A 24,161-nucleotide genomic window follows, 5' to 3' on the forward strand; every position below is an offset into this window, starting at 1 on the left:
CACACTGCAAGGGTGCTGAGGGACAAAACCCTACAAGAGTGCAAAAGGAGGCAAAACAGCAGCTGCAGTAGCAATGGAAACAGTGTATCTATCCAGATTAAATCTGAAAGCCAGGGAAGTGTGACACCAAGAGCAGAGCTAAATTGATAAGCCACAAGAAAAATAAAAATTAGTATGCACAGGTACAAACACACTAGGCAGTTTTTACAGACACAAGGGGACACGGGACATGTGAAACATGGGAAGCTTTACTACATGAACAAAAATGAATAAGAAATTACTATTTCAAGAGAGAAAGGTTAGCAGTAGAGCAACTATGATAAACATCAAAGTATAAACAGCAGAGTAGTGCGATATGCTCTGGTAAACACACAGCCATGAGTAATTACAGCTACTAACTGAATCACTCCATAGATCCAGAGGGTTGAGGCAGAATCTCTGCTGCTAAAACAAACCCCTTCTAGTTAAAAGGTTTGAACTGCCTGGCTGAAAGAGTGCTGGACACTGAAAGCTTCAGTGTTAAGAAAGCAATGGCATGAACAACTCAATTTAAGTTCCTCGGGGAGCGGAATGACTGCAATTAATCCACAATGTCAAAACCTCTCCCTCTCCTTAGCAGAGCTGAAGCTGAGAAAAAAGCCACAGAACATCACAAGCAGCTGTGAGAAGCTAATCTACAGAGACTCCTTAAGCATTAGCAAATGTCACCAGGCCTGGGAAATCAGAAGATTATGTGCAGCAAACAAAATTCACTTCATCCCCAACTGGGAACCAACAGCTCAGGCTGTATCAAGGCTACCAATCTTCAGGAGCTTCTGCAACAGACTGTATAATGAAGTCTAGGGGCTATCTAATTGTGTGAGAGAGGAAACCCTGAAAGCGCTGCAACAAATTCAGAGATTTCTTTACAGGAAACCTGTAATAATTAGTTGGAATAACTTTTAAAAGCTAAATAGAAAACATTATGAATGCATATAATACACTTTCCCAGATTCACATGGACAAAACCCTATGCAAGGGGAGCACAGACAAGATATCAAAATACAGGAACCCTCAAGTTAATTTTGGCTGCACAACCCTACTTCTGTCCCCTGATGCGTATAGATTATGCAATATTGTTTTACCATATGGACAAATAATACCCTCATGAAGCAAGACCATGCTCAGAAGCATTAAGATGAAGCAGTAGCAATATAGTTCAGGCATTTATCTTCTGACTGCTTCCCTCTAATGTGGGACTTTGCCTTGCAAGTTACCGATGTATCTAAATAAGATGAATATTTTAGAGTTTGTGTTTTGGGTTTGTGTGGCAAGGTTTTCATAGCGGTGAGGGGGTGGGGTGGTGGTGTGTTACAGGGGTGGCTTCTGTGAGAAGCTGCTGGAAGCTTCCCCTGTGTCCGACAGAGCCAATACCAGCTGGCTCCAAGACGGACCCACCACTGGCCAAGGCTGAGCCCACCAACAATAGTGGTGGTGCCTCTGTGATAACAGATTTAAGTAGTGAAAAAAAGTTGCAGCAGACACAGAAACAGCAGCTGGAGAGAGGAGTGAGAACATGCAAGAGAAACAACCCTGCAGACACCAAGGTCAGTGAAGAAGGAGGGGGAGGAGATGCTCCAGGCACCAGAGCAGAGATTCCCCTGCAGCCCGTGGGGAAGACCACGGTGAGGCAGGCTGTCCCCCTGCAGTCCAGGGAGGTCCATGGTGGACCAGGTGGATGCCTGAAGGAGGCTGTGACCCCATGGGAAGCCCACGATGGAGCAGGCTCCTGGCAGGACCTGTGGCCCCATGGAGAGAGGACCCCACGCTGGAGCAGGTTTTCTGGCAGGACTTGTGACCCCGTGGGGGACCCACGCTGGAGCAGTCTGTCCCTGAAGGACTGCAGCCCATGGAGGGGACCCATGCTGGAGCAGTTCGTGAAGAACTGCAGCCCGTGGGAAGGATTCACACTGGAGAAGTTCATGAAGGACTGTATCCCATGGGAGGGACCCCATGCTGGAGCTGGGGAAGAGTGTGATGAGTCCTGCCCCTGAAGAGGATAAAGCAGCAGAGACAACGTGTGATGAACTGACTGTAAGCCCCATTCCCCGTCCCCCTGTGCAGGTAGGTAGAGAATCCAGGAGTGAAGCTGTGCCTGGGAGGAAGGAGGGGTGGAGGGAAGGTGTTTTGAGATTTGGTTTTATTTCTTATTACCCTACTCTGGTTGATTGGCAATAAATTAAGTTAATTTTCCCCAAGTTGAGTCTGTTTTGCCCATGATGGTAATTGGTTGAGTGATCTCTCCATGTCCTTATCTCAACCCACAAGCCCTTTGTTGTATTTTCTCTCCCCTGTCCAGCTGAGCAGGGGCAGTGATAGAGCAACTTTGGTGGGCACCTGGCATCCAGCCAGGGTCAACCCACCACAGTGTGGTACACCTATGCAAATAGGGACATATGAACACAATGTTACCATGATACATCCCTGGCACCCAAAAAAGTGAGGTTCTGAAATTGATAATCCACCACAGGTTTGTTGTTTGTTTGTTTGGGGTTTTTGTTTGTTTTTGTTGTTTTTTTTTTAATTTATATATTTTTACTGCTGTATCTCAGAGCCAGGGTCACACTGCTTCCAGCTGAACAGTAAAAGATTGCATAAACTCACTCAGACCAATATCCCACAAAAAACCCTGATATCTAGTAGAAAAGCTGGGATTTAACAGTTGCAATAAGAACCATAGCCCAAAATGTTGTTCTACCAAATTGACTCAGTTCCCTACACTCTCAGGAAAAAAAAAAAAAAAAAAAAAAAAATTGCAGTCATGAAGACATGGGCTAAAAGCATTCAAATTCACACTGCTGCAAGACGTGGACATGGATGGGTCCAAGAGGGAAGTGGGGAAGGCTACTGTGCCCTCAGTACTCTTCATACAGATGGAAAATGATCCAGGATGTCCTTATAAAAAAATTCCTCATAACGAAACTACTGATAACTGTAACATAGCTAGTTACATGACTTCACGTGTGAAAGGAAAGAAGTATACCACCTCGTATGCAGATGACCACATATATAAGAGCAAGAGGAAAGTTTATCAAAAACCAACACCAAAATCTCTTCCCCAGATCAAACTATGCATGTTTTCTATCAGAGCTCATACTGAACCATGCACAAAACATCTACCTTTCCTTGCAAAGAGCAGTCCTTAAAATATAGAAGTTCAATTGTAACCACAGGGGCGGTACAAGGCTAACTTCACCTGAGGAGGTAGGGGAATATTCTCATTTCAGTAGCATATTGCAACATATTATGTTCTATTTTACAACTAACTGGGGTTTTCAGAAGTGCAATCAAGCAATCCTTAAGGGTAACAATTTTTCTCCTTAAAATATTAAGGAGCCTTAACTTTAAAAGTTTTATAGGTCTCCTCCTTTCCTATTAAAAAGTTGTATAGGTCCTACCCAGGAAGGCAGGTACATGGAATAATGGAAGCCATTTTCAGGAACTTGCACAAATGTTTTCTTTTTTACTCCCTTGTATTTAAAGCTAAAATTGTTTAATTTGCATTGTACTTCTCAGCTCATCTGAGTGAATATGACTGAGAGTCAAGGTAGGAAAGCGCCATACTAGAACACAGTGCAGAAAAACTTGAGAAGCAAAAAAAATTGCAAGCAGCCAGCAACTGTCATCAGGTGCACTGTTTATTTAACAACAACAACAAAAAAAATTAATGGTGGTGGGAAAGAACAAAAGAGAAACTGCATCAAAGAAACCAACAGGAACAGGATCCTACAGTGAGAGTAACTGAGGACTGGAGGATGCAGTGCACAGGCTCAGGTGCCTGCTACCTTGTTCTTCACAGAAGATACAAAAATGCAACCTGTAGTTACAGTGTAACACCTCTCACTTGAGCCCTTTGAAGACTATGAATAATAGATATTCTTATCTTCCCTATGAAGTAATTGCATGAATATAAGAAGTGGAGGAATTAGCATAGTGGGCAAAGGAACTGGACTCTTGTATTTGTGTACTGCTCCAACCTCTGCGAGCAGTGACACTACTGAGGCACTTCAGAAGTGCCTCCCAGCACAGCACCCGACACACAGGCTGCCCACACTGCTTCATGGGGGCTGAAGTTAGCCCTGGCTGATGGCAGAAGTTCACACTGGCTCTGTCTCTGAAGAAGCTGGGGGTGAGGGGCAGAAAGAACACTTGATTTCTGCCTTGGATGAAAAAAAATCTGTACAAGGGTAGGAATAATTGAAAAGAAATGACTGGGAAGTATGTAAAGAAATGTGCTGATTCAGCTATAATACAGCCTCTGCATCATGCAGCATTAATGGGCTGAAACCAGCATTTTTGGTTCCTATTACCTCATAGCCGAGCACATTCAGAGGCCATACTCTGGAGAAGAAAGATTCCTCCAGAAAGATTAATCTGCTCAAACCTCTCTCCCCTCTTTCCCTCTCTCCAAAGTGGGTTTGAAGTTCCACCTGAAGCTAGAGGAAAGAACATGCTCTGTCATAAGAGCTTTTATATAAGAATATCCCTATTCCACATTTAGATTAATCAATACCTTATCAAATTATGAGAATTATGAGAAAAACCCAGAATATACATTTTACTGCAGGTCAGCTAGTATCTGTAGCAGCTGAGCAATAAATATCTTTGTAGAGTCAGAGTACGAACCCTGGTCTGCTCCTTGTGAAGAGCCGATCTCCACTTCAGAGGCTTTAACCTTTACATACTGTTACTTAAAACCATACAGTACCTCACAAATCAAATCAATATCGTGTACTATTTGTCTTTGGCTATTCCCAGCCCCAGCATTCGCAACACTACCACAGGCAATAATAATACAATTTGAGGTGACCAGTTACCAGATTATAAATCTTACCTTTTTGTGGTTGCTTAGGATCTGAACTTGGGCAGAGTGCCTGTTTAAGGATCCAGCTGGTTTAGTTTTGAACTCAGCTGCTGACAAGTAAAGGCACTACGAGGAGGAAGCCTCTAGGTCTGAGGTCTGGATTACCTTAAGGGTTGGTTACTTGATACAACAGTAAATGTCGATCTCCTCTCTCCGTATAACATCATGTACTGGACACACCACACAAAAACAGGGGCACTGGGAAAGACTTGGGAGCACTTACTCTAGTGAAGTTACAGGGAACTGGCTTTAAGACCCCATCTCCATTGGCAGTCATATTAAAATTATTTCTCTCAGCAGCAACTGAAATCTACCAGTTGGCAGTATATTTTTGACATACTGTTGAATTATGTAGACACATACAGTAACAACCTCTGAAGCATCTGAGATAGCCGATTTGTAAATTTATTTATTCAACCAAGAAAAATATTTGAGCACCTGCTTCTAATCTTCTGTCATAAAACAAGTGACTACAACTGACACCAGCAGGCTTTCCTACATTAAAAAGCTAAATCCCTAACACTATACTTGATGGTATATTTTACTTTACTTACTTTCAGGATTTTTTACCATGCCATAGGTATGACTGGATCAATACTGAACTTGTCCAAAAACACAACTCGTATTTGCTCTGGATCCCTCTAATTTGAAGAAATATGATTTATGAATGCTTCAAAGGTACCGGGAGGATGGATGGATGTTCTGCAAAGAAGCTGAGTTAAAGCCAAACTCATAGAACAAACGTACAGCCAGAATTTAGTCTTGCTTTACAGAGCAGGTTTTTGGTCTCCAACCATAAGTTAGTACAAGGTTTCACCAGTTGTTTCCCCAAATTATATGTAATACATATAATTGTTTGTGGATGCATTGTTGCACTCAAGAAAACCAATCTTCAGCTCTTAGCCCACCCTTTTGGATGTGGTTGTGTATAGCTCTTAGGAGCTGGGAACTAACCTAGCAAGACTGTATCGGCTCTCTGTCAAAGTGCAAAATTGCAGCGAGGACAGCCAATAAACACAAAACCCCAAAAGATAAAACAGTGAGAGAAGCATAAAGCAACAAGTCATCAACATTTCTGTATCTATTAGGGTCACAAAAAATCACCCCATGCTCTGCAGAACTTTTTAATTAAGCAAAGTTTGCCTCAACTATATTTAGACACTACCCACCTGCCCCTTGGTTTTAAGCAAATGGGAACATTTTAATGAAGAATTCCGAAAACACTAACAGCAAAATTGGCAATGGTCTGATCTTACTGGAGCTCTTGTTTGGTTGAGTTTTAGGGGATCGTTTCACAGACTTGCTGCACCTGCATTTCAGATGGAACAAAAGAAATCAGAAAAAACCCCAGATTCTTTCCTACTGGTTTAATACTTTATTAAAAAATGCTCAACAGTTTTAGGCTGTGCTCAGAGATTAAAACTGCCACTAGTGTCTCTGGTTTCAGTCCTTTCTAGTCAAACACCTGAATGAACTAATAGCAAGAATGGGACCTCACCTCTGGAACATAACTATCAGAGAAGGTGGAACTGAGCAAACATGCATTCAGCTGCAGCAAATTCTAAAACATCAAATTTTCCAAATTACTGTCTACACTATTTCCCTCCCCATTATTATTGCTTCTTACATTAGACTAATGAAGAATCAGCACTCAGGGTTTTTTTGTTTTGTTTTCTTTTGTTTTCTTTAAACAGGACAAAAGGAACACTGTTTCAGTAAGCCTGTTCCATTTACAGGAGACAGAATAATTCTAGTTCTTAAAAGGAAAAAGAATATAGCCAATTTCAGTGTCTTATTTTAGTATTACTTCACACAGCCATGAGAAAGCACATAGAATTTCTAGTTGTTTATAAACAAAAAGCAGTGATCATTTCTAGTGAATATAAAGATGTTAGAAATATTTATGTTGCAACATAAGCACCCACTATACCTTTCCCCATTGCTGCCACCTAGCACATCAAAGAAAACAGTTTAATGCCACCTTTAAAGATTTCCAGGTTATTGAAATCTGCATTGCACTACATTAATGATCACTTGTATTACATTAATGTTACTATTTACACATAAGTAATCCTTAGCACAGGTACAGAGTCAGAAGGGGAAAAACACAAGCTCATATAATTTAATGAGTACCAAATAAATACATCTTGGCCCCCAAGTGAACTATTTTTCAGCCAGAAAAAAAAAGAATTCCAAGAAAAATTATCCAAAGCTAAAAAGGTTTATAGTATCATGCTCCTATACACTGTCAAGTCATCATCCATCAGCAATCAGGAACTATGTGTATCAGGAATTCTGCCAGTGTTCCTTTACAATAAGTTTAAAAAAAAAATGCTATACCCTTCTACAGTTGTATGGATTGAGGGATTATTGACTGACGACCACAAACAAAACGCAGCCAGAGCTGTTTAGTGACTACAAGTTGGGACTATTTGTTCACTTTTGCTCATTTCCTCTTTGAACAGACAACATTCTCACCTGTCACATATTTGACTTTGCTGGGGGAACACTGGGGAGACTCTTCTGGGGAAAGCAATTACCTTGAAAAGAGCAGAGCCTGGAATTACAGTAATTAGGTCTGGAAAGAAGGTATAAAAACGTTCTTGCAGTTAAACAGGTAGCAATGCAATTGCCTCAGCATTTGACTTGACAGATTATTTTTAACGTGAGCACTTCTGTTGACATTATTTGAAATTAGTTGTCAGAGATCTTAATTTATTTCTAATTATGTAACTGAACTCCAGTGACATTCTAGGAGTAAACTAAAAGCTCCCAGGATACTCACTTTGTAATTAGAAATATCAACATTCATGTAATGACAAATACATGCCAATTCACATCTTTTCTTAATCTAAATAAAATAAATCTTATTTAGGCCATTTTTCATATTTGTTCCTAATCCTGCAGGAGGATTTCTAGGATTATGTGACAGCACTGATTTTACAGTAGCAGGTTAAAATTCCATCTGCTTTTCTTGCTTTTAAGATTACCAGTAAAACATATTAAATATATAAATTTCCTCTACTTTTATTCAGTCTTTCATCAGCCTTAACTAACTCATATTTTAAAGATAATATCTGAATAAAGTCACATAGTTGTTTATGCTAATATTTTATCATTGCTATTTCCTTTGCTAGATAAACTTTGCACAATTAGTGATCAAATCAAGAATATACTCGCTGACTTGGGGGCACCTTTGTTTTAAAAAAATACCTCATTTGCTTCATCAAGAAGTTATTTTCTTTCAGTGATACCTACATACCTTTATGAATAGATAATATGATCCCCAAAGCTCACTTAATTGTTAAAACACATATGCTTTACTCAGCCAGGAAAACCTTTAAGAAAAAAAAAAAACCAACTTCATTGCATTGGTAAGATGGAGAGACCAAATTTTCCAGTTCAATAGGTGAAACCAGAAATATTTCTCCCTAGGTTATTTTGCTTCTGGTTACTTTGCTGAAGTGTCTGGAATAACAAATACAGACAAATTTTGTTTTATTCACATTCATTCCATCACATATTTGGTCTGCAAATGTCACAACACAATTGCTTCAGGTAGCCATATGAAATCATGCACCTAATTATCAGCTGTGCTTCCATTATCTCAAGAGACATTTTCCTTTTTCCAGGTTCATATTAATTTATTTTCAAGAGAGAAAAAGAATTAACAGCAAGAAAAATTAATTAAGAAAATTTGATAAAATAATACACAAGGCAAAAAAAAAAATCAGAGCTTCAGATTCTCTCTATGGTAACATACCAAAAGCAAACAAAAGTCCTCAGTAAAGCATAAAGCATAATTCCCCCTTCGCAGCCTGTATGACTCTTAATAAAGATAAAGACAATATTGAGAATCAGTGCACTGACAGACAATGCTTTCCCTCCCACAGCTTCTATCTGCTACCTAGAGTGGCTTGACTGAAACAGATTTAAACAAAAGTAAACAGGAGCTGGAAAACTTGGAAGTTCTCTTACCATCTGACAAGTCAATTAGCCCGAGGTAGTGCAAAAGTTTCAGAGAGGAGCACACCACCACCACAATCCCTAGAGTCTGGAGTCCCTCCGACTCGCCTTTAGTCCACATCCTTTAAGGCACCACACAGATATCTACTGGTGTGCCTGCAAACAACTGGCAGACATCTAAAGCTGAGAAATCCTCTGTTTGAAGCTTTTCTTCCCGCTGCTCAGCTAAGTGTACAGCACATTTCCCTCCCCCCCCCCCCCCCATTCTCACACTCCCTCTGTTTCTCAACCTCTCCCCCTATTTCTTCTCTCTCACTTGCTTTTTTTTCTTGTGTCTTTTTTTTAAACGTGCAAGCAATTTCTGCATTTAACTGTAACTTATGGTTTTATTTTCTTTGACTTCAGGGCAATTCTCTCAAGACTTTACTCTGCCCCTGAACAACTTAGCACTGTGCTGCTAACCTCAGCAATATCTCACACTATTTTTTTTTTTTTTTTCTAGTATCTGTGATACCAGTCAACTTTTGCATTGGGGATTTTCTCAGTAATTCTGCCACTGCAGATGCTTTTTGTTAACGCTTCTTCTGTACTGAATAAGAGAATATGGCACATTGTAGGGGAGGAAAGGAAATGTCTTTCCCTTTCTTAATTCCTCTGTGCGCCCCCGCCCCCCCCCCATGCTGGGATATACATAAACGCACTTCCCACATACACGTGTATACTCATATCGACCCCAGGACGTACATAGCAATTCTGTTCATAAGCAACAGCTCCAAACTCTGTTCCTCTGGGTTAGCTGCTTGACAGTAAAGAGTGCATTTTGCTGGCATTTAACAGGTACCCAGACATCAGTGTGTACCAGTGCTGGCCTGGAACAAGCATCCGTTGCAGGCAGCTAAGGAAGACAGACAGATGCACTTTACACTTGTTCATCTTTGCAATATTTCACCAGACTGATGGCATGGGGTAGCACTACAGGTTGCTCTCATGTTAAGTCAATTATGTATTTCTTCATTATCACCACAGATGAGTAAACACTTGGCAGGTTGAGTGTTTTATCAGGATGGCAGGTGCAAGATTGCAACACCAGTAAAAGCTGGATTTTTCAAACATGCTATTAGTGAAAAATGCTGGTATGCCCCATGTGGGATGTTCAGGAGAACAGAGATAGCCAACGCCTTTTATTTTACAGGACTTGGAGGCTGTCATTTTCCCCACGCTGTTCTGACGCTTCTGCCCCCCTCCAGGCAAGCAATAGCTGCCTTTCCCTGCAGTCCCGAATGAACAGGGCAGGCTGGCTTACGTCCCACCACACTGTTCCCATAAGCTCTTCTGATGCTGCCTCTGCCTTAAACTACTGCTGAACAATAATATCAGGTGCAGAACCTCAAAGGGATTTTGTATATGACATTAACTGATGCACTTAAACTGCTTAGAGATGTTCATATTAAAGCCAGGTAGGAGGTACAGAGTACTCATACATACTTGAGTGATCAAGTCAACAAGTAATGAACACTTCAATTGAATTTGAGCTTTGTTTCTGTATGCAGGTGGCCAAGGAAGACCACATCACACTTGCAAATGTGTTATGAGGGTTCTCTGCCATTGGTATCTACCTATCCAGAGCTCAAAGGCATGGTATCAAAGCCACTTCTACTTGATGACTACTTTAGACCAAAGGATTTTTTTTTTTTTTTTTTTTGTACTCTGTAGCATCTGGCACATTAGGTTTTCATTGCCCTGGCTGTATGACTGGCTATGATGCCACATTATGGTTCACATTTCCCAGATTAACACATTCAGCTTTAAAACTACCAAGGAACTGAAATCACTGTGCCATCAAACCTCTCCCAGACAAGGAGAAGAGAATTTGAAGGATAAACAGACCTCAAAACACTTTGGTAATTCCTTGGCTTATCATGTCCTGTTTCCATTAAAAAAAACCCCAAACACTACTACCACAAAAGAACACCAAAACAAACAAACAAACCCCACCACATAAAATCTGGTCAGGCATATTGACCACAAAAATAACCAGGTTCCTTCCTGTCTATAGAAGAGATGTTTGACAGATTTACTGGCTGCCTGGTAGACTTTGCACTGTTTTTTCAGACCCCTAAGTTAACAGATCTTAAAGAGCACACAGCATGAAAGACCCCAACTTACTCACCCACTCATTTCCAGGCACATTATTTACTTGCAGATACATCTTATCACAAAATTTCTTCCCAGCAATGCATGAACCTCCTGAATCTACTAATTACCACAAAAAAAAAAGTGAAACTAAAAAAATGATATTATGAGCAGTGAAACTCAAAAAGCCTGGCTTCCTACAGGTATGCCTTGCAATTCTACAGTTCTCCCACTGTAATGTTCCACCTCTGCATCTTCTAAAGCCTTGCAGCAGCACCTTAGCAAGACACATGGGAAGCGCACGAAAAACTGGTAGTTCAATTGTTTGTGTTACTGCAATTTATGCCAAGCCTAACATTTTGATTCTTTGGGTGTTCCTGATATAAGCAACTGCAAAAGAACATTTGGTTTCAGTCCCTAGAGTCCCCGTTGCATGAAGACTTCATGCATGCCAGAAGTTCAGAATCCGTTAAGACAGTACCATCTAATGCTGTCAAAGCCAAATCATGATTTTTGTGAGGTTGACTTACTTTTTAACCAGGCTTAGAGAGAATGTTGAATGAGAATTTTTCCATTCAGGACCTTCAGGCTGGTTTGGGATCACCCTGAAGCCAGCAATTCTTCCTGGATGTTGCTGCTTCTCCTTTCATTTCCCAAAAGTTCACAAAACAGTCATTCGGCTCATTCTTCACTTCCTCATTACTGCCCCGAGAACCAGGATTCCTTATGTTAGGGACATATTGGTGTCATGTTGTGTTAACTTTTTATGGAAATTACTGATAGTTGCCTGACAGACAGAGCACCAGGTCCCTCCATCCATCCAACCATCTAGCTTGGAAGCCCCATACTGAGCTACCATCATGGCATACAATTAATTAAAACAAATCAGCCTTCTGTTGTTACGTAGACATTCAACTCATCAGGAGTGACTGACTACAGAGTTGGCTCCAGATGCCTTACGGGAGGCAAATCCTATGGACCCAAATACTCATCTGTATTTTCCCCACTGTAAGAACTAATTTAAGTAAAAGATAGCATCTTCCCTCAAAAGCTTACCTCCCAACTTGGCCCAGTAGTTACAGCAACACTCATTCTTTACTGTAGTACTGAGCTAACGAGAGAAATTGGTTCTGTGATTTAAACCAAAGAAAGGCTACTCAGTTTAGTCCTCCAATAGAATTCTGCACAGAAATAGAGGATCAACTCTTAACGAGAGGCAAAATATTAATCAAGAGTTTATTAGGTGTTTTATTTGACTCACTCCTGGAGCAGTGAGGAAAAACCCAAATGCCAAATAAGATAGTGGGATCAAAAATTTTTCATTTCTACAGAATAAATATTCTACAGCCTAAAAAACATTCTGCAGATCTGCAGCAGCTTTTGGATCAATGCTTCCCATTTGTACAACTGCTGCAAAATACATACTGTTATCCTCAGAGAGGGCAGCTCAAGGGACTAAATGATTTTAACTAGAATCACACATAAAATAAACAGCAAAAACTGGAGCGCCTGGTTTTCTACTGTAGCCACTGAACAGCAGATTTTGTAGAACAGCAACTGGAAGAACATTTTTCTAGCTATATACAGACAAGGTTAAGCTCACCAGTGAAGCAGTAAGCTTTATTTTTGCCAAATCCTAAAAAAGAGGAATGTAAAAAAAGCCAAGTGTTTAAAATACCAGATGTCTTGATAAGAGAGAGATGTTCTCGCTAATGCCTAGTGTACGTATCTCTCACATGCAGCAAAAGGGGTTGAATGCCTCAATTATCTGTGAAAAAGGTTTACACTGGGTATGCCGCAATGTGTGCCCTCTGGGAACACAAGTAGGAACTTTATATAAAGATCATTCAAAATAACATGTAATGAAAAGGATTTTCTAGTAATAAAAGAATTGCTATGATGAATCATATCAATGATTTATGTAATCTATAATCAGCTCTTAAAATTGGTTGGGGGGGAATACATCATGTGAAGGTGCAAAAATCACAGCAAAATAGAGAATAATGTTCCCCACTGCAGAAGCTTCTCCCAGTGACCAAGCTATTTGGAACACATTTACACATTCAAAAATGAGGATTTGTCTCCTCACTTTGTTTTAAAACAAATGCAGCATGACATATTCTCATTACCCACACCTTTAAGAAAACCCCAGTGGCATTCTATGATTAGTCTGGTATAAAACCCTAAATATTAAGTTTTTGTCATTTTGATTGACTATTTCTTTGCTCTTATGTTGTGATAAAGAATAAACAGGAACATCTGATTGATTCTTCTTGTACAGTTCATTATTTCAAATATCTCTAGAACACCTCTGTTTATGGATCTTTCAATACTTAGCAGTCCTGAACAGACTTCTCGCAAGGCTCTTGTCCATAAATCTATTTTCACTGCACACCTATGAAGCCCTGCTACTTCTGTTGTATTTTAGAAATGGCATAATGAGATCATTCACAGTATTGCAGGCAGCTACAGCATCAAGAGTATGAAATTACTATCCCATACATATTTATCCAATATGATTTCTTTTGTGCATGCATGAAGTTAGCAGGTTTTATTGCTGTTTTGATTTTAAGCTAAACAAACCAAAATGAAAACTAGGCCTTCTTCATGAGGGATTTTAATTTACCTAGTCCCAAGCAATGATATTCACTGCTTAAATTTCAGCTCTTTATCAGCTTGCCTTGGTCAACAGTCATTCATCTGCCCTGTTCACAGGTGATTAAGTCCCTTTGGTGTTTCTCAGATTTCTCTGGATCTGACTAGCCCTAAGTAATTTGTGCCATCTGCAAATTATGTGCAGAGAAAACCACTGATGGATAACTGCTGAGTACAATTTCAAAAAAATTACACTATGAGTAAATTAGCAAATGTGATATTTAAATAATTGATGGTTTAGGGCCCCCATCTAAACTACAAGCAATATCCAGTTAAACTAACAGCCATTCAGTGACAATGAGCTCAGGTCTCTTCCTGTTTGCACCACTACAATTCCACCCTGACCCTTCTCTGCCTGCAAATTAATTTGGCTTCATATCACACTTGTGTTTCCCAGCAGTTATTCACCAGCTAGAAGTGTTTTTGAAAATCCTGGCTAATTACCAGTTATTATTTTTGTCACTAGAGATACATTCTGTATAATGATAGGTGAACCACAAATGTCTCATTAGTTGGTTTGGCTAATACAGAAATTTTTTCTATTAATGCTGCACAGGGACCTGGGAATAAGGAGCTCAGTTCCTCAGTCTGTCATTTCCTTGCTGTGTGAGTGCAGGGAATTAACCAGCAGATGAACCCTTGCCCTGACAACGTAAACTGTTCTGCTTTAACCAAAACAGCTATAATTCCATCAAAAATTTCCTTCTTCAGTCAATTCTTCCGATTCATGTGAACGAGCTATTACCTTTGTTCCATCAACATCTCCCAGATTGCTGGCAATGGTAGGATATTGTTGGGTCTAAGGACCTATGGACAATTTATGCAGAGAAGCAGGAGGACCCTACACATTTTTCCCCTTTAGAGGACTGTCTTGAGCTAGCGATTCCCAGCCTTCTGTGAACCTATTAACACAATTTGCATCACCAGCTTTGAAAAATGCAAGAATATCTTTGAAAGATTCCAGAAATCAAATACATCACTACTGATTTTTTCCAGGCCAGCTGGAAGTACAAACAAGCACATCCTACCCTGAAGTTACCACAAACTGCTGAATGGATGACTTTGCTTTACTCTGGTCTTCATTATGGCAAAAAGCTGGTGAATGTTAATGATGCACGCACAGGTCAAAGTTAAAGCAAGCCTCCTATCAACCTACAAATCGTGAGAAGACCACCAAGTAATGAAGAAACCATGTAACCGTGAAAGGCTAACTTGAACCACAGTTTACACGCACACTGTCTGAAATTGGGTAGTATATAATTGAGGCAATATATTATTAATTAAAGGGTAATAAGAACCTCTCCCAACTATTAAATATAATTGACAGGAATTCTGGCAGGCTCTATTGCACTTTTTCCTTTTATCTGAAACTGTGCACAAAAATATTAAACCTGCTGTTTCAGTTATACTAGAAGTTCATTCCCCAAACAGGGAAAATGCCACTGCACCAGTCCATGCAGCCAACCTGTGCTGAGCCCCACATCCAGCTGAGCAACTCTCCTGGAACCCATGCTCAGAGGTGAGCACTCTCCTCATCAGCAAAGACACATAACCGATGGCAGTAAAGAGCAGCCAAAAGAAGCTGTTAAAAGCCACAATTGCCAGAAGACAGATGTGCTTTGCAGTGGCAGTTTCTTCCTTACTGGATTTCTGCCACTGGCAAAAGCAGACATGATCCCTCCCTTGTGGCACTAGCGATAACTGCTTCCAGAACCTGAGCAGTAAAGAGGTATAAAGCAAAAAGCCTCTGCTGACAAGTTGGGCTGCAGTGATTTTTCTATTAACAGGTGGATTTTTCCCCCATATTATGTATTTCCCATGGGCATCAGCTTGTCACAGCTTCACTCCCAGTTTTAATAAAAGTGATAATTAATGATGCAGAACCTCTCTCTCAGACTTCTTTTCTAACAGGCTTTGTTTTTGCAGATTCATATTGAATTAGGTATACGAGAATGACAATGAACAGGTAGGCTCCCCCCCCTCAAAGACTTAGAACATCATAAATTCACATCACCGAAAACTGATGCAGGATGAATCACAGGTTAAAAACAAAATTAAACTTGCTTAACATCAATCATAACTGGTAATTTGACATAACTGCATTTATTACTTAGTTTCTACAATGACAAGTATCTTGTCTTTCCAGTGTATGTCAGCTTGCTGATAACTGCTAAGATGCTCCTTCTGACCAGATCTTCTGCTTATTCCAAACTTATTGGTAAAAGAAAAAACCCTGAGGGATAAAACCAGTGAAACCATCCAGCACCACATATGCTTTACTACTCTCATGCTCCTCTCCCTAATGGATCTTCTTTTGAGATCAGTCACAGCAAGAGAATAGGGAGCTAGTTATTGGAGGTTTTCACTAAAATGATGTGAATCTACTAGTGTCTCCAGGCACTTCATAGTTTTACAGAAATGTTAGTTGGAAGGAATACCAGACATCATCTACTCCAACCTGTTGCCCAGAGTAAGAGCTGTCTCACTGCCAGCACAGCACATGCTTAAGACTTCAAGACCTCCAAGGATTGCAAGCCCACCGCCGCTCTGAGACAACTGCTCACTCCACTGCTGCATCACTCTCCTAGGGAAGAGGTTCCTCCTGATGTTCAGTGTAAACCTCCCACTTGTTGCCACTACCTCTTCTGTTATAAAAACACATATCTTCCAACAGTCCATGCATAGGGTCACCTGTAAGCCACAACCCTTCTGCCAATCTGTCCAGCTTTTGCCCATGGGAAAACATACAGGCTGCTCTTTGCAAGGCAGCATTTAAAGCCAGTGCTTTTGGGTGTGTTCTTCAGAAAAAGCCCTTGAGCATGGACCAAGTCATTTTGCTGCAGTCTGTTCTGCTCCATGGCTGCCATCCAAAACCTTTCCATTATCCCAAGAAGGGCTAGACTACAGGCCAATAGCACAGGCTCTTCCCCATCTCATGCAAGCACTTTCAACTAACATGCAGAGAGTTCAGTTTCCTAAATCAGCGGGCCAGGCATAAAGTTACCTATTATTTCAAAGTTCAGACTGTAAAGTGCATATAGAAGGGAGCATTTTCTGAGGGGGAAACATCAAGACTGTCTTCCAATACAGTCTAATCAGCAAGGAAAGCGCTGGTTTGGATCATAGCTCTGAAGGTTGCATGTCTGACTGCAGAATAGGATCAGAAATATCAGGAGCTGTAAAATACATTTTGGCAAAGTTTTACACATTGCCTGGCTACTCAAGACTTAATATGGGACTAGGTCCATAAGAACACACTGTGACAGGAGGGTGGCTTTGCACCTTTAAGATCAGTGAGAGTTTGCACTAGTCTTGAGGGCAACAGAATTCAAGTAATCATGAAAAGACAGTAAAGAAATTTAAGTTTTGGAACTCTGAGAGGTTTGTAGGAACAGTCATGAGTTTGGAAAAGGAAGAATGCCAGGAAGCCTGGCCTTCACAAGGAGTTTGCATCCCTCTTGAAAAGCCATGGAACTACATTGAGTGCTATAAGATACTTCTCTGTTGGTGACCCCTGTGCCAAGCAGGTCATTAGCAACTCATTCTTTGTCTCATTACATTTCCTATCATTCCACTATGGTAACACATGCAATTTAATCAGCCATACAGTCATCACAGCTCTGGTGGTCTCCAATCAAGACATCAGCTTCTCCCCACCTTATTTAGCCATTTCCCTTTATTTTTAAGTAGTGAAATGAAGAATCAGTCTGTTTGGTGCATTTTTACCTCGTGCTCTAGTGGAATATTAAACTATGCTCTTATTTTTGCATGAGAATTATGCAAAATTTTGCCCAGTAAAGATCATCTCATACATTTTTCTAAGTTACAACATATGTAATACAGGCTTAAGCACCGAACAACACTCTACACTTGAGGAATACTGTGCCTGTTATTTTAAACCATGTTTTCTCACCACTTATCATGCTGTTCTGGATTTCTTACTTTTAAGTGGCCTCAGGCAATGAATACATGCCACACAGTTTTCTAACTAAGTCTGTATTTCTTTCACTTACTGATCTGTTGTATAAGGAAATACCTTTAAATATTCTCATTGACTGTTTTCTGGCATCTTATCTTCATTATACCATCTATGCATTACTCGCACTTAAGTTTTTATTTTACCATCTGTAATTTGTATTCCTGTTCTACCCCCAGCTTGATTTAATTTAATTAGTTATTTGCATAATTATTCTGCAAAAGACAGTGCCACAAAAAATAAGGTTCCTACTAGGAGATCAGAGTAATAAATTCATGAAGGAATTATGAAACTGCACAAAACTAACCATATTTTAGATACATCACAGTGAATTATGCAATAGTACCATACTAACTATTTTAGATACATCATAGTCTCAAATCACACCATCCCAAAAATGTTTGGAAACCTGGGCCAAGTAGCAAAACTCTCAGCAATTAATGCTTTGCAATGAAACAGAAACCAAGAACAAAATGGTAAATTTATAAAGCCAATGTCTGAAGATAAACTTTCTAAAGTAGTAATATCAAGTTTGTAAAGTATAACACAGACGACAAAAAACTAAAACAAAAAAAGCAGTTTATGCTGTAGTTCTAAATACATGGAAAGCAGGAGAACTTTTGGAGGGCTGTCTGAAAAGGGGGATGGTTTTGCTTCTGCCAGCACAGTTTCAACTATTAGATGCATGACTAGTTTTATGTAACTTGCACTCAGGACAGTGGTCAGCTCTCCAGAGTTTACCAGACTGCCTCTGATTTCTGAATTATAGTTTAACTGCTCCTCTAGTGGCACCACTATTTAAATTCTGCTTCTCGGCACATAGGCTGTCATCAGATAGGCTGACATTCATGGAAACATGAAGATCTGACCAATGAAGTGCTTGAAGAGCTGCAATACAGGTGCACATGACAAACTATACTTCGGATGTTAAAGCTAAGCAATAGCCTGAGATAATTAACCTCCCTCAAAAGCCTCTTCCCTTATGTGTATCTAAAGATATTCCATTATCAAGCAAGCTGGACGTTGGCGATAGAGCCAGCATCCTACTCATTCCCACATTGCTGCTACCAGTCATACAGCAGAGGAGAACAAAAGGAAAACAATATGGCAAAAGCACGTACTGTCTGTACAGGGGAACTGCAAGGACAAGGGAAAAAGTCAACCTGAGAGATAATCCCTTCACGAAAATAGAAGATCAGGAAGAAAAGTAAAATGCTGAATGTACATCAAAAGATGAGATGCGTGAAAAAAGCAGTAAGGAAAATGAAGGTGTCAGGGGATTTCTGCAAGCAGATTTACATTCAGAATTTAAGCTGCAATTCAAGGGCAAAAGCAAACTGAAGTAGATTTATGACTATAATGTCACATCTGGGAAAGGGCAGCACAGGTAAAAGAATTATTTGTACATGGCACATCCCAGTTCCATAAATATTCATATTTGGGATATGCTATCTGTCACACATGCTTCAGCAATAATTCACAAAACTCTTGAATAACTATATGTATTACAGTTGCATTTCCACGATTGAAGATGATATCAGAAGTACAGCTGGGGGGAAAAAAGGTTAATTTCTTCAAAGTCCTCAACACGCACAACTCGAAGCCTAACTTTTTTCCAAGAAAGTATAAGATGCTTGAGAACCAGCTCTTGATAAAAGAAACGTTCATCTGCATGAGTGTGTTGGATCTTACTACAGAGGCACTTATTCTCTGAAGCAAGAGAGCTGTGCTTCTCTTGGGCTAATCGCAGTGTCAAACAGGACAAAACCAGGCTCCAGTGAAGAGGGGCAGAGTTCCGTGCATTTTAGAAGCACCGGACCTTGGGACTGGAGGGTTTCTTCCAATGTCTGCAGAAGAATGGCAGTTATATAGACTCCTACCAGAGAGTTCTCCAGGGACAGCTACTATACTGTAGCATAATACTAATGTTGGTGCTGTGAGCCAAACAGTTTACTCTGTGTGTGTCTATATACATATAAAAACTCATCACATGGTCATTTACATTTATCATTTGTACTATGCCATTTCTTAACAAAAATCAAATACACAGCACGCAAGGCATGAAGATGAAAGGTCAAATCCCATTATGAATTGTGCTGGTCCAGTTCCAGTGTCAATCTAGGTTATGGTCAGTTCAAGCACAGGAAGATCATTGCTCTTCAGAACATTATAACTGACTATCCAAAGAGCTTTTTAAGAAAAAGTTGATTAAATATGTCCACATCAATTAACTAGATATTTTCATGATGGTCCATAGTATTCATTGGAGATTTTAATAAACTTCTGCCTCTACTTAAATATTCCTGTCAATTTGCTGATTGGAACACATTCTAATTAAAGGAAGAGAGTATGATAGAGGACACTACTTTCCCCTCCCTCTCCGCAATTTAATTAAACTGCGAGTTATTAATTCTCACAAGGTACATTCTCATGAAAAAAGTGCAATGCTTAATTGCCATTATTAAACTAAGTATCAGTTTGGATACACGAGTGGATGCTTCGCTGCTGCTCAAATATATCACAGCTCAGGCCTAGAGGGTAGTACGTTCAGATGAAATAAAAGGGTATTTCAGTTGTCAGTACTTATTCTGTTCAGAGTTCTTTCAGGCAAAGAACAAACCCAAAATCTAGCAGTGATGCCAAATTATGTCCGGAGGTATTGGAGATGATAGTTTAGTTAATCTAAAACACAAAACACTCTTCACTATGTTGAAAAATCCTCAGCTGGAGCTTTCTTTATCCTTAAGCATTTTACATTCACATCGAGTAGCTAATTACAATTAACTCTTCTGTTAATCGTCAGGAAATCATGCACTACAATAAACTTGTTTTCATATAAGATTTATCTCTCAGTTACAGCTTAAAAGTTTTGAATGAAGGTATTGCTATGAATTCTAGAGATATATCTCTAGATAAATCTCTACCATTTCCAGAGAGAAAAAAATGGCACAACATCCAAGCACTTAACTCTTTACTCAATAAGAAAGTATTGAGCATTATCCCATTTCCAGCTGGCCTTGAAAATTGAAGGATGCTTCTCTGTAGAAGAAAAGCATGCAGGAAAAACATTTGGGAAATGAAGGAAGGCAGAAGTTCTTCCAATTCTGGCAGATCATGAAATCATTCCACCAGTTTCAGCTTCTTAGAAAGAACTATAGCACTTCAGTGATATAAATTTAACCATTTAACTATTAAACTCTACAAAGGTTTAGTTAGCTTGAGGAAAGCTAGATGATCTATGCTGAGAAAACACCCTATTTTCTGCCCTCCATTCCCACTGTTTTGTGTAATATTCAGTTATCAGAAAGGCAGACTATACAGACTGGCCACTGCCTACGACTGAATTGGAACAGAGGCTCAAATGGCACCATTAGCGTCTTTCTGCATAGTTTCGCTATTTCAGCTGTCTGGGCTACTTACAAGGGGGATTGGTTTTAGACTAAAAAAAACATGCACCTGTACCTTAAGGCGTCATGCAAAACCCCATACATCATGATTACTTTTTTTTGGAAAAAGATACATAAATATATTTGTGAATACGTGAAGCTTTGTAAGCCTGAAAACCATTCGCAAGACTCTCAAACCATCCAGTTCCACAAGTGCACTAATCCACTAATCCTAACTCAGTTGCTAGCTCCAATATCATCAAAACAGGAAAGAGGAAAACCACTTGATTTCACACCTAAGCACATAGAGCAAATAGGAATAGATTCTGCTAAATAATTGATCTAAACAGGAAAGGATTTTATAGTGTCTAGTTTGTTGCCTGGATTGCAAAACTACAATTTTTTGTGCTAACATGCACAAAAATTCAATTCTGGTGTATTGCTCCTGAATACCAATTAGGTAGTCTGTAGCTGTTAGGATATAAGCACCAACAAACATTAATACTTAGGTTCCATCAGACCTGGGTATAAACTCCTTTCCAGTGGGAGATAGATATAGATATATATATATATATATGTATATAAAATCTCTCTCTTTCCCTGAACAACAGAAGAGAGCCTGGAGAGTCAGTTAAGAGAGAAATAGCATCTTCTCAAATAACATCATCCCAAATCCACTAAAAATTTCACTGTTACAACTCTAGAAAGAGAAGGTGAAGTTAGCATATTTATTCAATGCATTCAGTTCAGTTTATATAGTAATTGTGCTCGGAGGGGGCATTAGACAGCACATAGACTTGGAAAAGCCATACAATAGCCTTAAACTTTAAGTGTCAGCTGAGGATTCTGGTTATCACTTGTTTATGGTGATGTTAACTGCACAGACGCTCAATTGACTTTAACGGCACAATGTCATTTCAGGCTTTGCTTTGGTCTCTGCTACAACTCCAAAGCAGAGAGACAGGGGAAGTAACTCTGCCACAAAAGCTGAGTTGAGAAATCTTAAACAGGGCCTTTACTTGAAAGGAAAGCTGTGCCATACCCAGGTGAAGGACTGCATGCATCTTGCATCATGATCAATTGTCAAAGCTGAGCTTGAGCCTTCACAGGAGCAATTTCTTCAATACCTCTCTCTCCCAGCAGGCTGAAAGGAAAGGATGCAGACTCCCACACACATAGGCAGGCAGCAGTGGAGCAGGATAAACCCTTCATGCTTTGTATCATAGACACACACAAATGAGTCCTCAGGGCATCAGAGGCCCCACTGCAACTTGGTGGGGGCTGGCTGCAGGTACACCAGAACTGGCAATATGACCTGGGTGGGAGGTACATGAAGTCCTGTTCTGCATATCCATATTCTGCCTATCCATCCATAAAACACCTATTATACCAATAGTTTGGATTTGGGTGTAGTGCTCTATTTCTATCACCTTTATTTTTCTCTTGGGCACATCTAAGTCAACACCACTTTGATACTGCAATTGGCATTTTCTCCTTGGTGTTCCATCTCGCTTGGCTGAAATGTTCAGCGTCACTGCCATTATGGTACTCTTTAGCTACTGCTAGGTTATCACTCACATAAAAGCTTTTTAATGGTGTGAAGCAATAACTAAGAGGCCGTCAGTGTCAAGCCTTGCTTGTTCCTAACAGGCCGCAGGGAGTCACAAAGACAGAAAAGACGGATGTTAGCCTAAGACTTCGAAACTTGCTCTGCTGGGGAGAAGTTGTGAAACCACGGCCAGGTCACAGACACCAAGATGCCCCACACCAGTGTGCTTAGGGGCCCAGAAAGGAGGTGCACATCCACCCTGAGCTCTGTGCTTTGCTCCCCCTTTTACAAGCGGGCTAATGGCACTGCCTCAGGGGGCTCCAATGAGCGTAAGTGTACCAAGTGCTGTGAAACACTAGGAAGTTACAGTATGGGGGCATTTAGAGAGTCCTGAAGCAGGTGACACATGGGTAAAGGAAAGGTCAATGTGAAACATACAATACAACAAATTGAAGCCATGAAACATCCATTGGTGTCAACGTAGACCAAGAAAATAACTCTATGTCACAAAAATCTTAATAACCTCTTTATATGAATTTCTGCACCTTGGAGCTTGGTAAATCACTGCTGATTTCCTCACAAGCAGCCAAGGACATTTGTCTTCCAGGAATAAGGCTAGATCCCTTCCCCACGTCTCATTGGCGTAATTCTGAGGAAAATTTCTTGAAAAATAGTTCTGCCCTGCTCCACCAATAGTTAGGAAATAAATACTTTTTCAGCTCACTCCATTTCAGAGACTGCCCAAACTGGGGTCTCCTTTACGTAATGGTGCTCAGTAAGATATCAGCTTCTGGGCATGCTGTGATAGGAGTTTGCTGTGACTTTGGGGGAGGCATAGACCAACATTTCCATTTTAATAAAGAAATCAGTTAGTAAAGATGCCATCGGGGAAAGGTAGTTCCAGTAATGGGGAATTAACAAGTTCCTGTAATTAGCAAATTAATTATCTTGAATCCAATTCATTGAGTTGCACTTTCTCATTTCATTCATTTCTCCTCCCCGCCTCCACTTTCCAGCTAATTCTAATTGCAGAAAAAGGTGGGAAAGGTGAGACCCAGCAAGAGATGTCTAGTTCAAGTGCTACACACTCTCCAAGCGCACTCTGAAGCTGACCCACATCACACAGTCATCCCTGTATTGGGTCTGGCTGAGATGGAGTTAATTCTCCCCATTGCAGCCCTTGCAGTGCTGTGCTCTGCATTGGTAGCTAGAAAGGTGTTGATAACACACCAGTGTTTTGGCTACTGCTGAGCAGTGCTTGCACAGCATCAAGACTAGCTCTCCAACATTTTTGCCCTGCGTAAAGGGCAGGCTGAGGTTGGGCAAGATCTTGGGAGGGGACATAGCCAGGACAGCTGACCTAAACTAACCAAACAGACATTCCATACCACATGACATCAGCTCAGATATAAAAGCTAAGTAAAGGGAGACAGAAGGGGGGGGGGCAATTTTCGCCTTCCGGAGCAACCACTATGCGTACTGAAGCCTTGCTTCCCAGGACACGGCCAGACATCGCCTGCTGATGGGAAGTAGAGAGTAACATCATTTGTTTTTCTTTGCTTTTGCACAAGACCTTTGCTTTCACTGTATTAA

General features: G+C 40.3%; 1 protein-coding gene across 7 annotated transcripts in view; it reads right to left on the reverse strand.

The window, feature by feature from the left end:
- KCNIP1 (potassium voltage-gated channel interacting protein 1) overlaps nucleotides 1-24,161 on the reverse strand; it is a 463,655-nt gene that overhangs the window by 58,778 nt on the left and 380,716 nt on the right. The window contains exon 1 of one of the 7 annotated variants that reach the window (XM_069773038.1): nucleotides 8,882-9,048. The exons of the other annotated variants lie outside the window; for them this stretch is intronic. Within the exon in view, the coding sequence (XP_069629139.1) occupies nucleotides 8,882-8,990 (109 nt within the window). The 5' untranslated portion in view covers nucleotides 8,991-9,048. Of the gene's footprint in view, nucleotides 1-8,881; nucleotides 9,049-24,161 lie in introns of those variants that run through there. 7 annotated transcript variants of the gene reach the window in all.

The sequence above is a fragment of the Haliaeetus albicilla genome, chromosome 27 (genome assembly GCF_947461875.1).
Source record: "Haliaeetus albicilla chromosome 27, bHalAlb1.1, whole genome shotgun sequence".
Taxonomy (NCBI): Eukaryota; Metazoa; Chordata; class Aves; order Accipitriformes; family Accipitridae; genus Haliaeetus; species Haliaeetus albicilla.